This window comes from Hippoglossus hippoglossus, chromosome 13 (genome assembly GCF_009819705.1).
Source record: "Hippoglossus hippoglossus isolate fHipHip1 chromosome 13, fHipHip1.pri, whole genome shotgun sequence".
In the NCBI taxonomy this organism is placed as follows: Eukaryota; Metazoa; Chordata; class Actinopteri; order Pleuronectiformes; family Pleuronectidae; genus Hippoglossus; species Hippoglossus hippoglossus.
Genome location: NC_047163.1, coordinates 7,430,790 through 7,446,023, shown reverse-complemented (window position 1 = coordinate 7,446,023; position 15,234 = coordinate 7,430,790). Strand labels below are relative to the sequence as shown.

Sequence of the window (15,234 nt, the reverse complement as noted above, 5' to 3'; positions counted from 1 at the left end):
TCCTCCTAGTGTTGTCATTTATCGTATTAATAATCGCGCCACTCGAGTTTCGCCTTAAAAGTGGGAGGGCTGCACGGGAGCGCCGGGAAACCGCGAGGAGCTGTCTCCGTTACGCGTGGTGCTGAAAGTGCCACACGCCGCATCATGTGGTCGGTCTTCTTTGTCTTTCTGTCTTATCTGGACAGAAACTTCGTCAAGGGCGACTTCCTGGACGCGGAGAAGGAGAGCAAAGAGATGTTCTCCATGCTCAACGGCACCTTTTGCGCAAAGATGTCCAGCGTGGGGGAGAATCTCCTCTACCAGGTGTCAGACGGAGCCGAGGTGGTGCGCTCCGTCGTCAGTCCCTCCGGCAAGCTCGTGAACTGCACCGTCATAGTGAACCAGATGCAGGTGAAATCCTTCATGCACGAGTGCAGGCTGGGGCTGAAGGAACAGAGAGCCGGGAGCCAGCTGGAGACGCGTTTCACGCGCATGGATGAAGCCAAAATGGTTTGCCACGAGTTCAGAGAGAGGTCCGGGCGCAGCGTCAAGAGGGAGGACAGCGATGACTCTTCGCTGCAGAACAAGGTGTTAAAAAGATCCAAGAGGGGCTTCACTTATCCCGGGACCCTGTGGTGTGGAGCCGGTAACATGGCTGATAACTATGAGCAGCTGGGTAGGTTACACCACATCTATATGTTTCAGCAAATTACATTCTGTGTGCATTAAGTGTGTTTGTGCACGGTTTACTATCAGTGACCTCCTCTTTGCAGGAGACTTTGCAGAGACCGACAGCTGCTGCAGAACTCACGACCACTGTCCTCATGTCATCCACGCCTTCTCCTCAAATTATGGCCACACCAATTTCAAGTGGCACTCCATCTGCGATTGTGACTGTGATAATACGTGAGTAAAAAACGTTTTATTCTTCTGTCAGACCCAGATTGTTTCAGACTTGTTAACCCCACTCACAGTTAAATGGATTATTACAAAAAGAAAAGGCTGGAATGTGTTGAGTCACCAGCGTTTAGTCATATTGACAAACCTGTTCTGTCCAAAAATGTGGTCACGTTGTGCGCAGTGGGAGTTTAAAAGCATATTTACACAAAATGAAATTACATCAGAATTAATAGATTATTGATGATGTTAAAATAAAGGGAATTCATTGAACTCAGTGAACCTAAGTTGTTACTATGAGAACCAACTGGTATTTATGTCACTTTTAGTCATATCAATATTGCAGTCATCATCTGGACACCTAAAAATTAGGTTTAAGTAAAATCTAAATTTCAGAATTAATGACCTTAACTTGCAGATGCATTACAGTTCAGGATACGTGTCTATATGTTAACACCTCTGTCAATTTTTGTTTCTTTTCCTTTTGAAACTTAATGAAACAAGACTTTTTGTTGTGTCCATCTCTCTGCAGGTTGAAAACTTGTCTGAGGAAAGTCAACGACACATCTTCCAGGGTTGTTGGTCAGGCGTTCTTCAATGTTATCGGCGTGCCTTGCTTTGAGTTAACCTATGAGGAGCGATGTGCAGAGCGGCACTGGTATGGCCTGTAAGTATGGAGTTAAACTTTTAAGTAGCTTTACAGCATACTGAGCAGTATTACTCCCTGATATCCGCACACTAACCCCCCCCCCCCCTTTGATCCCTCTTTTTTTTTCATAGCTGTAAACGATATGAGAAGCTCCCCATTGCTCTGCTGCAAGAGGCGGTCCCATACGACTTTGGTGGTATTGATGTCATCGATGAGCTGACATTGGCTCCTCCCAAGAATAAAGAATCCGAAAAAACTGAGGAGGAAGAGAAACCGGAGAGTCCAACTCAGTCAACCATGCCAGGCCCTGAACAGCCCTCACTCACAAACGTCGTCACCGCCGCCGAGGACTTCATCAAGGTCCTTGCTACTGTCTCCACCTCGCAAAGCTCCACCAACGACTCTGACAAAGAGACTCAGAGCTCAGAGAAGAAGAAGAGGAAGAACAAAGGGAAGAAGAAGAAAACCCCTAAAAAGCATAAAGGAAAGGGGAATAAAAGGAAGCAGAAAGCAGAGGCAGGTGTCAAAACAGACGACAGAGCTGCGGTTTCGCCTTCTGGCAGCAAACCAGGGGAAGTCATCGCCCTGAGTAACTTCATCAGTGAGTCACACAAACATGACCAGTCAAGTACAAACAGAGCAGGTGACAATGAATATGAGCTCAAAGGAAAAGAGGAGCCCTCCAACGAAGTCATGAAAGATGAACCAGCTATGGATAAGGAGACGCGTTCCACCACGCCATCACTGATAGTCCAGAAGAAGCCAGCAGAGGAAATTACTCTTTCTGCAAGAACAAACACAACCATTATTCCACGTAAAGCAAGAACCAGAGGGATAAGAAAGGGCGGGAGAAAGAAGAGCAAGAAAGTTCCTCCTCCTTCTTCTGAGGAGGTTGTAAGGAACACAACAGACAAGTCAAGTGACATTTCTGTCCCCACCTTCATTACCATAACCCCGATGCCACAACCCCAGCAACAAAGCCTTCAGAGCGACCCTGAAAAGCGACCTGTCGTCAGCACTGCTGGTACCCCCACTGGAATCACCAAAGTCAAAAGGAACAGGTCAAAGGAGAGGGGAGACAGAGAGGGGAGGAAAAAAAGGAGGAAAGTCAGCTCAGCTTCCCCCATTGTGGCTGTTGCCCATGAAAATTCCTCCGTGGACAATCTGAATGTGATCCCTCTCAACAGGGCTCCCACTGTAAGACCGGTCTCCACTGCAGAGCCGCCGGTTTCTCACCGGCTGGACATTTATGGAGGGAAAAGATCCGACCACAGTACAGCTCCGAACTCTTCCTTTAGTGTCTTGAAGAGGCGAAGATCAAAGAAGAGAGGACTGAGAAGGAGGAAGACGGCTTTGCCTTTTTCAAGTGAAAAAACATTTTATCACAACATCTCTGACAATTTGCCCCCTATTCCCACAACTCCAGCCCCGGGTAGCAACACTCTTGCAATTCGATCCACAGAAAGTCTTCCAACTCAAAGTGTATGGAGGCTTTTTACAACAGCGCCCCCTGCTGTCAGTGCAAAACGACACAGGCCAACAATCAGGCGGCAGAGGAAGTCGAGACAGAAAGCCATGCCCACTACTCTCAGCAATGGACTTTCTGTCCTTGAACAAACTAAACACATACCAATGACATTTACAACCCCGCCGTCCAAAATCACCACCACTGACGAGCTCAATCCACAGACGTCCGACAGGCCCCGCATCACCACCTCTGCTCCTCCCGCCATGAGCCCGATTCAGATAACGATTGAGAAAGTAAAGGCACAATTCACCAGGAAGAAGAGGAGGAAAGCAGCAGCGCTATCTATCAGACAACAATGAGCCATGTGGTCTGAGAACAGCGGGATATGCTTAAAAAAAGGCATCCTAGCTGGCTATGCTAGCTTCTGTCAATCAGATAAATCTGCTTCATAATGAGATAAATGATACATATTCAAAATATAATCTTCTTTGTTCGACATTAAAATCACAGATATGGACGAAAATCATTTAGATTGTAAAGTGTGGATCATGTTTTGTTATACTTTATTCTGGATGGGTGTAATACATTTACATCTGAATGACCATGAATGTATTTCACAGTGCTTCCATGTAGCTATGTTGAGTGATAAAATGAATAAAGTAAAAAAAAAATCTTTTCAACAATTGTTTTACATTTGAGAAGGATGCCTCTTTTTTTCCTTGTCGAGAGTTAGAGGGTCAATGCTACTTTCATTCCTGTATGCTAGCTACCACACAAACTACATAGTAAAAGATATTGTTTATTTACACATTGGGTTTTGCATGAATTAAACAAACTAGATCTAATATGTTAGCAGTTGGTTAGCTTATATGGTTAGCTTACTGCTAGCAGTCAGTTAGCGTAGTTTAGCTTACTGCTAACAATTGGTAAGCTTATTTGGTTATCTTACTGCTATCAGTTGGTTAGCTTACTGCTAGCACTCGATAAGCATGTTGAGAGTGGTCTACTGATCCAATCCCTGACAAGAAAGCACACATTTTCCAAAATATTTTATTATTTCTTTGAATATATCTGTAGCTAACTGATATCTAAACAGCAGTAGAGAAGTGTGACACTTTACTGGGTCTAAAATCCTTTTATGTCCACAACCCCCCTGTTATCTCAGCTGGAATTATTTAATCAATATTGGAAGAAAACTTTGAGGCTCAACACATAATCTGCTTAACCAGATTTTTTTTGCGAACCTTTCTTTCCGTACTGAGCACAGAAACCATGCCAAGAAAACGTTTGTGTGTTTACTGTGCTCTTTTGCTCCGGGGCACTGAGGACTTTGATCTTATAGCTGCCACCTGCCTGTGTGGTTTGAGACATGGCCACATTCTCCACACAGATTAGGAGCTCACTTATACACTTTCACCCCCCACCATTGAGGGTTGTAACACCCAGTGCACAGGCTGAAATCCTCCAGGTCAGCTGATTCTCACACTCTGACCAGAAAAATGTATCTGGACGTGTTTCAAAGGCCAAAATGTTCAAAATTAGACTCACAGAAAATGCATGTTGGCATTTTTGAAGAAAGAAGAATCTTTTCTGAGAATATTCCCGTTCCTTCGTCTTGCAAACAGTGGGAGCGATGAAACAATGCAGACTTTCATGCTGCAGCTCAACTTTCCCGATTTTTTGGAGGACATCCAAGCATTCAAAGGGGCTTAGCATTCATAAGCTGAAATGGCAAAGTGACTAACACAATTAGATGTGTGGTAAAGCCGATTCTCACAAAGAGACGGGAAAGGTGGCAGAACATTGAAATGCTTGTGTAAGTGTATGACCTTTGAGAACGTTTCGGCCTCGTGGTAAGTTTACATGAAACATCATCCAATGGACTGAAAGTGTACGTTTCAAAACTCCAATGACTATGAACCTCAGCCAAAATATAAAGACCATTATTACCCAAAGGATGAAGAGAAATCTTCTGCACAGATGAACAGTAACAGTCTAGTTCACTTTAAGTCATGTCATGATGCCCATTATCCTCGTGAGATTAGAGTCTCAAGGTTCATCTTATCACGGCACCAGACACAGGTTGGCAACTTCCAGCACCAAACATAAAACATCTAATCTAAAGCATTCCTGCAGAGGCCGTCAGTCCTCAGGTCAACTTTCTGTGGAACACAACTTTGGCCAGGAATAATTTTAGTAACACAATAGTAAACATGTATAAGCAAAAAATTATCTGACACCAACACAGGTGCATATTTGAAGTTATGCCTCAATGCTTACTTATACTAAAGATTATCTATCTATCTATCTATCTATCTATCTATCTATCTATCTATCTATCTATCTATCTATCTATCCATTTGAGTAAATGTACTTAGTTACTTCCTACTATGGATTGTTAGTACAGCAATATACATACTGCAATATCCCGTACCTTGCTGACAGGTGCAGCTGAAACAACCTTCACACTGTATTGTCTCGTTACTGCGGCGATGGCTCTGAACATCTGAGAGTGGGCTCTCACACAAAGGAAAACGCAATCTGTGCTATAGAGAAGGACACGGTAATGAGAGGACATACACTCAGCGGCAGAGAATCCAATAACCTATTATAGTCACCAACAAAGCGGAGAATTTATTGATTGAGAGAAACAAACCTACAGAGGTTAAATTGGCTTGTGTGTCATTGATGGATGAGGAAGTGCACGTTCTTCTCTTGTTTCTGAAATGAGGAGAAAGGCAGCTCATCCAATTCAGGCAATCCTGCAGCAGCAACAGTCTCTATAGGAAGTAAGTTAAGTATGACGCACAAACAGGCCAACACAGTGAACAATAAACTCAACAACTGAATAAATATTTAAATATACCCTTTGCCAGTTTTCCATTGGTGTGACTGCTATCAGGTTTTGGTTGTTTTACTTGTTTGATTTGTTCCTGTTCAGGGACCTGAACCTGTTTAGTCAACCACCCTCCTTTCATCTTCTTAGTCTGGGGACATCATGCCACTCATGGCCACTCCTCTGTCCACGCCCCTGACAACAATTTCTAGCAGCCAATCGTGGAAAAGACAACCCACATTTTTCTGACACACTTTTTCTGTTTGGGTGCGAGGAACCATGTCCTGGCACCGAGGCTGATTCTTAACAAAGTGGAGTACGTATGGACAAAACCATGGAGCAAAGTGCACTGTGCAACATTTGTGTATTTCTACAAATGTGCAGTCTCCACACAAACAGATGGTCATTAACATCAGAAAGATGGTAGGGGGTGGTTGGCAGGCACCGGTGTCCCTTGGCTTCCGTTGGACTGGAAGCTGAACAGGAACTTCACTGGCAGCTCTCTGCGGCAGGAACACAGAAACAGAGGAAAGTTGGTCTCTGTCTTCAGAACCTTCTTTTTCTTATTCACTAAAACGGCAGCTTGTGAGTTTGCGTTGGGTTGAAAACATATGTCCATTAAAGTATCATATACAGAATAAATGTCTTTGTGCTGCTACAAACTGTCAACAGAATCTCCCTTTCTGTCACAACCATTGCATTTCTGAATAAATATGCGAGAACGTTATCAAATATGAAGAAAAATAAAAGTTTACTAATCAACAATGTCTTTAACATGTTAACATGCAGTGGTGGAAAAAATACTTGGATCCTTTTTATGTGAAAGTACAAAAGTGTTGGACTGAAAAGGCAGCTTTTCTGTGACCAATATATTTACCAAGGACATTTTCACCAAGGATATGTTTTCACTCGTGTCCGTTTGTGTCTGTCCCACTGGAGGACTAACCACTAGACCAAATGAGTTAGTTCAAACCCTCTTGACAATTCACAACTGAAAATGTTATTTTGTTAGTGCTGATGATCTAATAATGTCAGAGTGAAACTTCAGCTAGGGTCACTCTTCTGCAGAACAAGTACATCTCTTTTTGATACTCAAAGTACATTTAGCTGATTATTCATTTTCATTTTTACTGAAGAATGGATTAAAATACTTCCTCCACCACTGACTGCTAATTATTTTAATGAAGGAAGTAGATAAATAATCTGGAGGTGTTTATAATTGTGCTTGTTGGGACCTCTAGTGGAGAAAGCCTTAAATGAAACTCACTCAGTGGAGATTCAAGCAAATAGTCAAATAATTTGATAATTAAACTATTAGTGCAGCTCCAACGTAACCAAATAGTAAAATGTTATTCACACATTCAGACATGAGTAATAATGATCCAGTGATATATAAGCATAGTAAACAGAATATTTAATTTGACTAACTTTCACTTAATTTCATTACTTTCCATGATAAAATAAATTGTTTGTTCAATCATACTAAAGGTTAATTGTACCACAGTTAAAATACAATTTGATTCGACAACTATGTTACATAATCTGAAGCTGAAGTGCAACAGATGTGTTCCTCTGAACCATGAACCCATGTCCTTTCACTTAAAAATCATTTATTCCACAATCAGATCATTAGTTTCACAAAAAGTCATAAAAAGGTCAGATGAAGAATGTGTGAGTACAATCAGCAATCAGCCATCACATGACCGACATGTACAGGTCGCACCCGAATGTCTCCAATCTGAAAGAGAAGATATATGAAGGGTGTCTCATAATAGGTAACCCATGATATTTCAACAGTGAGGGTAAAAGGTGAGTCACTAGAGAAAGCACTGGAATATGTACACAAGATTAAAAATCACATACCTGTGCATAGGGAGGAACACATGTGTAACAGCATTCACAACAACTACTGCGTCCAAATACTACAGGTGAAGTGAAAATCTAAATAATATGGACTGTTCCAGATGCAATTAATAGAGTTCTTAGATCAACAATTGTATAATAATAACACTAATACTACTACTACTACTACTACTACTAATAATAATAATATTAACAACAACAATAATAATAATAATAATAATATAATAATAATAATAATAATAATAATAATAGTAATAATAATAATAATAATAATAATAATAATAATAATAATAATTTTAATAACAGTTTTACATTAAATTTTAAGTACACAGAAGCAGATTTGTTTATCTTGAGGATATCAGTCTCCTTATCTCAGCGCTTGCTGTGTGTGAGTGGTCACAGAAATCACAGGTCATAAAAGAGGTGGGCCTACCTGTCTTATAACCGTCTGGTTTCTGCCATTGTCCCTTGAAACGATCAGTGCAGACAGACATGGACACATGCAGGACATTTGCAATGCTGCTCGTAACTGTTTTATTTTTGCTTGCATCTTTCCTGAAGATTGTCTCAGGCTCAGGTATGTTTGTGCCATAAAAACAAATAATTACAATTAATCTGAAAAAGTGTAGTGAATGCATTGTTTGGATTTGTGATAGTTTGTTAGTAAATTAGTTGCGTGTAATCAAATATTATTCAACTGAAAGTTTTTTTGCTTTTATTCAATATTAAGAAAAGAAATGCAGATGTTTGTTTTTTTTCATAATCTGCTGTTGTTCTAGATTGGTGCTACCAGTCCCAAGTCACATGCAATCACACCTGTGCAGGTAAAGCTCAAGACAAGACACTGACAATTAACAGTTTTTAAAAATGCAGAAAGCAGTGTATGCAGCATCTGAGCTCTTCCATCCTCCTGCCTTCACAGGTCCAGAGACATGGGGACTGGTGTCTCGGCATTGCAGCGGCAGATCTCAGTCTCCTGTTAACATCGTGACGAGGAGAGCACTTCCAGATGAACGCCTCACTTCTCTTCACCTCACGGGCTATCAAGAGACTTTTCATAGCCACTTCATAAACACCGGTCACTCTGGTATGTCTTTGTGATCACTGAAGGTTTAATTGAAAGATTGGTGGTTAAAAGACAGTTAGTCACTTCTGGATGATTTAAATCAGTTTGGAAAGAGATGCTAACTCTACTAAGAAAATGAAAGCCAAAAAAAACCATTAAGAGACATAAACTAAGCACAAAATGACTCAAAATACCACAAACAGATGCAAGATTACGAAAAATGGATTCTAAAATAAAACCACCAAAGGAATCAACGGTCACAATGAGTCACAAATAGAACAGAATGATGTGCCAGACAACACAAATGACGCACAGTCACAGTCTGGGTGGGATCTCCATGAACCATTTTGTTCTTTTTGACTTATGTTTTGCAGTTAAACTGGACCTGCCCTGGAGTATAAGGATCAAGGAAGGAAATCTGCCTGGGACGTACAAGGCGATTCAACTTCACCTGCATTGGGGCAAAGATGGAGGGCCGGGTTCTGAACACTTAATCGATGGAGAACAATTCCCAATGGAGGTATGAGATGTGTTATAACAATCACTACATGTGATAAATTAAGGAACAATTATACTTTTAAAAATGTAACATTAACTTAATATGTCACCCACAGATGCATATTGTTCACATAAAAGAAAAATATGACTCCTTATCCGAGGCCGCCACAGACCGCACAGGTGTGGCTGCTCTTGGATTCTTCTTTCAGGTGATTTTTTTTTAATTCTAATATCTTGCAACATAAGTAGTTTATATTAAAAATACAAAAAGTTGAAATATGAAAGGCCCAATATTAAAAACAATGTTTGGAAAAATACTACATAAAAATGTTGCTCTGGATTTCTTTGGGTTCAGTAATTGTTCAAAGTGTCAATGAAAGCATGTTTCAGGTTTGAGCTCAAAGAACGTACTTAATCTGGGGGTTTTCAATTAGTCAGAGGAGCAGGACTTTAAGCTCATGAAAGATAAGGATAAATATAACTGTTGGCACTGGTGGCACTGGTGGCACATGGTGGTTCAAATACAAAGATCGATTAAATACTAATAAGGAGATTTTCTGAATTGAAGTAAGTGTCATCATCAATGACCCATTTTGTCGATATTTTAAAACACTAAAAGGTCCAAGAATCGAGCCTTGAGGAACACCAAAAACATTTACACAAAACAATGACTGTAAAACATAAAATTAACTGGAATTTGAAGTCATGAGTGAAGCAGTAACTTTACAATGGGCAGTATGTTTTATTGTTGTGTTAATTAAGTTCAAAAATGTCACAGGCAATAAACTGCAATACAACTTTTAAAAGGTGATTGTTTAACACTTGACTCAGATAGGATGAGATAGGACGTAAAGCCTTAAATAAACGTCATTGTTGTTTGTCATCAGCGCACACAAAGCATCAATTTACCAGCAAAAATATATTTCAAGGGACTTAGCACTGCTTCAGTTTGCAGTCCACTTATCAACCTTTTCAAACCAAATAATTAACGGTATTTATTTGTTCATTTATTACATTTTCTATTTATTTCAGCTAGGTAACATTCTATCCTTTCATTGCAGGAGTCTGAATTTGCAAATAAGAAATTTGACCCCATTATAAGGGCTCTGAAATACATCCAACAACACAGTAAGTCTCGTTTACTGACATGGAAAAATAATGTAATGGTGCTTTATCTTGGAGTGCCATAGATCTAATTGTTCTGCTGATTGTTCCAGCATCAGGCTAAAGTGCAAATTTAGAGATAATAATGTGTCATAAAACACATTTCCTGATATCTCAACAATGAATTGATTCGAACAATAAATCTGATACCTTGAACTAATTTGTTTGATAATAGATCTCTTGCTTACTTGATTGCTTTGTCAATGTTTAATAAAAAACCAGAAAACAGCACTACACTGAGGGAAGTGTCGCTGGACATGTTCACTCCGCCGCAGAAAAACATGACCAAGTACTTTCGCTATGAAGGTTCCCTCACTACACCGGGCTGTGCTGAAGCTGTCGTCTGGACTGTGTTTGAAGACACTATTCCTCTGAGCAGGAAACAGGTAATTATATGCAAAATACTGCCTCTGAGGAAAGTACTGAAGTACTGCACTTAAGGTTATATAACATTAAAGGTTCAGTGTGTAGAATTTAGTGACATCTAGTGGTGAAGTTGCATGTTGCAGCGGAATACCCCTCACCTCACCCTCCCCTTCCAAATGTGAAAGAGAACCTGTGGAAGCCTTTAGTTGTCATAAAAACTCAAAAGGTCAAAAACCTGTTTAGTTTGTGCTACTGTAAAAAACATGGCTGCCTCCGTAGAGAGGACCCACTCCTGATGAAAATATAAAGTATTTAAATATAAAGGGATCATTCTAGGGTAAAGAAAACAACAATTCGTACAAGTTAGATGAAACACACTAGTGAAAACATCACTAGGATTATTCTATATTCAATTTCTGCCAATAGATCCCTTTCACCTGAATCTTACACACTGGACCTTGAAAGCAGTTTGGGTAATCATCATGAATTAATCTACATCTCTTCCTCTTCCTTGTCTCTTTACTCTTTTGATTCACCGACACAACTCGTATAATCATTTAATCAATCATTAATATGCTAATTACGACAAAATACATTTACTTTTGTCACCACATATAACATACGAGTCCATACAGACATGGATGTAAACTCATACTTTGCAGAGGCATGAAACACTGAAGTGGTTATTCCAATTTTTATATTTTTGTATTTATCTAATTTGCTAAAAACAGCTGTTTCGTGCACATGCAGAACGTTGTACATTTGACCTGTGTGCTGTGATTCCCTCCTTGTTACAGCTCGCTGCTTTCTCCCAGCTCCAGTTCTCTGACGGAAAGCAAATGGTCAGAACCTTCAGATCAGTGCAGCCCTTGAATGAGAGGCAGGTGTATTACTCCAGAGGCCACGTGGCAGCAGTGAGCACTGTGTTACTCATGCTGGCAGCGCTGGTGCCCAGTGCACTCTCCCTGCACACCACAGCGTGAACCTTAGTGAATGAACCTTGATGAATGAATACTGCTCATACAAGAATAGCAAATACAAGAAATGTATTTAAAGGTAAATTAAGTATGTGTGAGTCTACTGTATGCACTGTGTGCAATGTTATTTTTGGGTAAAAAGAAATGTCATCAGCATTTTCTTTATTTGTTCTATACTTGAGTTGTGTATTCAAGTTTAGGGCGCGTAGTTTAAGTCTTCATTTGATTTATACAAGAAAAGCACTGGGGTTCACTGACGTTATGGATCTATTAATCGTTTTCACCGCTTTTGATTGCACCATGTAGGTTGATCCAGTACAATCACAGATTAGCAGCTGCTAATTCTTTTATTCTTATCTGATATGTTATCTTGGTTCATTTAAGTTTCCTTCCTGTTCTACAAATATTTGCACCCTGACCTGAGTGATGGCACATAATGTATGTTCAAGCTGTTTGGTTACAACAGGTTAAGCCTTTGGTGCACTCAGTTTGTGAAACATTATGTGACCAGTAAAAGAAAAGTAAAAGAATAAAGTTTGATTCCTGCGTGGTAAATAAACATTTTAAAATTTTTTGTCTTCTTTATGAGTCTCTGTCATTAGTCCCATTCTCTCATTATCTGTTCATAGAGTTTATTTGATTATATTATTAACTTTATTTGGAGTAATTAGAGTAACATCCATGTATTGCATTGAATAAATACTGTTACTATTAATCACATGCCGTTTGTTATTTGCCAAGTGTGTGTGTGTGTAAAAAAAAAAGCCAAATGTGAAAATAAAGGATACAAAATATTCACCTTTAACAATCTGTAAAACTGTTTTATATTTTGTTAGATTTCTCCTCTACAGACTACATCTAGCCTGGATGTGCTTCAGTGTCACCTCCACTAACATCCACTAAGTGGCAGCACCCAGCACTGGTTTCAGGTAGCAGTTGCATTGTGTCATAAATGTCCTCAGACTTTTTATTTCTATCCTCAGGAGTCATGAGGAAGTTTCATCTTGTGTGGCAACAATCATGATGTAATGAGAAAGAAAAACAAAAATAATCGTTGTCGTGGATAGAGTGTGCAGAAACACAGGTGGTAGAGTCACAGTTTCCAGCAGATGCTCACAACCATATAAAATGGTTGAATAATAAAAATGATAATAATTTGCAATGCGACTGTTACATAGGAGATAAATATTGATTTCCTGTCTGGGATCAATCATCATAGGTGAAACATAATTCAATTAGTCCTAAACTGTGACCTGCAGGATTATACCCACTGGTGTCATTAGATGCTGCGCTTGTTTTTGGCACCCGGACACTATCCCTATCACCTTAAGTGCTCAAGCAGATCGCTTCGGATATAATCCCATGTTGCACAGGAATAGATGTCTGATGCAAGCACAGCATCAGTGCTGAGATAATCTGCAGGATGCACAGTCATGCTCGCCTGCTGCAGAGCTCCATCCCCTGCTTTCTTGGACAGGACACAAAAGCATGTGTGTGCATGTGTTATTCATCATAAAAAAGGCTTTAGGCGCCCGATTCCCGGCAGAAAACCAAACTTTGTTATCAACACCTGCATCTGCGAGCTTGACTGTGTGCATGTCATTTCTTTTCTTGTTTTCTCACAAGGACAGCTTTTCTCGGTTTGTGCAAACAGCCCATCCCCCACTTCCTCTTATTTCTCTTGGTGTGACTCTGAGGTTTGTGTTGTCGTGACAACAGAAGACACGGGCCCGTCTCTCGTCTATTTGCGAAGTTTCTGTTGTTGCAAGCATATTGCACATTTGCCGCCAGGATAGGGAAGAGCCTCGCACCACCATCCCCCACCCACACCTCATCAGATACATGCAAGGCGTGAATGAGTTCTCAGAAATGTAAAGGAGATTTGAAGCTTCCTGTTATCAGCAGAGGAAATTTTAGACTTAGAGTAACTTTGATGATATCATGTAATACTTGCTCATGAACATTTAACAGCCCCAGGATCTTTACATGAGCTCCCTCAATCGAATTTTAGTCTGTTGAAAATCTTTGATTTATCATTATCTTTGTATCTTCAGTCAATGTATGCCTTATAAATGCTGCATCTAATACTGTGGAACACATCCACATCAATTATTACCTGGATCAATATTCATCTGCTTTAGTGTCTAACTTCTTTTTTAAAAGCAGGTGTACTGTTTGTCCTTATAAGGGATGAGCTCACGCTGCAGTGGTGCAGTACGGCCACTCATAATGGGCGTAGGCTTTGAATTTAGTCTCAGAATAAGTGTGTGTGTGTGTGTGTGTGTGTGTGTGTGTGTGTGTGACTGTGTGTAGAGAGAGTAAATATGTGCACTTCCCAAAATAAAGTAAATTCTGAGACATTGGTACGTTGAGTATTTATAGTTTGTGAAACGTTATTTGATGTTTATGGCTGTATATACAAATATATTCTATAAATACTTCAATTTAATTCAATTTTATTTGTATAGCACCAGTGGATAAAAATGGAGAAGAGAAGAGAGATTGGTGGAAAAGAGGGGAAAGAAGAGAAAGAGAGAGAGATAGGGGACAGGGCAAGGAGAGGGGGGAGAGAGGAGACAGAGACCAGGAACAGTTAATACTATGAAACGTGTTGATTTATATACAAGAATATGAAAGAAGATATATAAATAATAGTATGAAAGATGTGTTGACGCACCTCCAGACAAGTTTGTAAAGTAGTGTGAACTATAATCACCTGCAGCAGCTACAAGTTCATACAATACTGTTTAAAACTGCCCTCAGTGCTGTGTGAATATAGAAACATGCATGTGTGCATTCACTTCCCTGCATGGAGACTGTGGTGTGTGTGTGTGTGTGTGTGTGTGTGTGTGTGTGTGTGTGTGTGTGTGTGTGTGTGTGTGTGTGTGTGTGTGTGTGTGTGTGTGTGTGTGTGTGTGTGTGTGTGTGTGTGTGTGTCAGAGCCTTTCCTGTTTAAACCACGTGGCCCAGACAGGGTTAATAAAAAGATCACGTTCACTTCTGGGTTTTCTTTCTTCTGCCGAGTCCAGACACTGGTAAGACCCTGACAGCAAGTGACTTTTTTTACAGTGACAACTAATGATCGCTGCTTTTGTTTTATTTGTTGTATCCCTTCTGTAAAAATATAGAGCAAACCTGTTTCGTCAATGTCCTATCTCAGCATTTTATTTGGCAACAATGTTGAAGTTGCAGTTGATGGGAAAAGTTCATGTTTTTCACGTTTCTGTTTTACCATGTTCCCTTGTGTCATATTTAACTTGTGAAAACTTGACATTGCTCAACCCATCGTGCCGTCGGCGTTCGAGGTGAAGCGACCAGGATCTACTGATGTACAGTGTTGTCACCCATAAAGTAGAAAGCACTACTAAACTTCTCTACACAGTGTAGTGTTTCCTACTTTATGGATGAGTATACTGTTGGCTGCAGAGAATTCAAGAAGAGACCAGCGAGCTGCGTGGAAGACTTTTAGCC

General features: G+C 40.1%; 2 protein-coding genes across 2 annotated transcripts; both read left to right on the top strand.

Moving 5' to 3' along the window:
• proca1 (protein interacting with cyclin A1) lies at window positions 1-3,684 on the top strand. The gene is made up of 4 exons (XM_034603512.1): window positions 1-655; window positions 753-885; window positions 1,409-1,543; window positions 1,657-3,684. Exons 1-4 carry the CDS (start codon window positions 145-147, stop codon window positions 3,350-3,352), a joined length of 2,475 nt encoding a protein of 824 aa, XP_034459403.1. The 5' UTR covers window positions 1-144; the 3' UTR covers window positions 3,353-3,684.
• Window positions 3,685-8,191: 4,507 nt separating this feature from the next.
• ca4b (carbonic anhydrase IV b) lies at window positions 8,192-11,872 on the top strand. The gene is made up of 8 exons (XM_034603521.1): window positions 8,192-8,269; window positions 8,472-8,516; window positions 8,615-8,779; window positions 9,133-9,278; window positions 9,373-9,465; window positions 10,318-10,393; window positions 10,643-10,806; window positions 11,584-11,872. The coding sequence occupies exons 1-8, from the start codon at window positions 8,209-8,211 to the stop codon at window positions 11,767-11,769; spliced, it is 936 nt and encodes a 311-aa protein (XP_034459412.1). The 5' UTR covers window positions 8,192-8,208; the 3' UTR covers window positions 11,770-11,872.
• The last annotated feature ends 3,362 nt before the right edge of the window (window positions 11,873-15,234 follow it).

What these genes read in the sequence shown, in the direction of transcription:
- proca1 (XM_034603512.1), top strand. Translation starts at nt 145, where the DNA reads ATGTGGTCGGTCTTCTTTGTCTTTCTGTCTTATCTGGACAGAAACTTC. An exon ending in TGATAACTATGAGCAGCTGG is followed by an intron (nt 656 to 752) that starts GTAGGTTACACC and finishes TCCTCTTTGCAG; the next exon opens with GAGACTTTGCAGAGACCGAC. An exon ending in GAGCGGCACTGGTATGGCCT is followed by an intron (nt 1,544 to 1,656) that starts GTAAGTATGGAG and finishes TTTTTTTCATAG; the next exon opens with CTGTAAACGATATGAGAAGC.
- ca4b (XM_034603521.1), top strand. Translation starts at nt 8,209, where the DNA reads ATGCTGCTCGTAACTGTTTTATTTTTGCTTGCATCTTTCCTGAAGATT. An exon ending in GAAGATTGTCTCAGGCTCAG is followed by an intron (nt 8,270 to 8,471) that starts GTATGTTTGTGC and finishes CTGTTGTTCTAG; the next exon opens with ATTGGTGCTACCAGTCCCAA. An exon ending in TTCCTCTGAGCAGGAAACAG is followed by an intron (nt 10,807 to 11,583) that starts GTAATTATATGC and finishes TCCTTGTTACAG; the next exon opens with CTCGCTGCTTTCTCCCAGCT.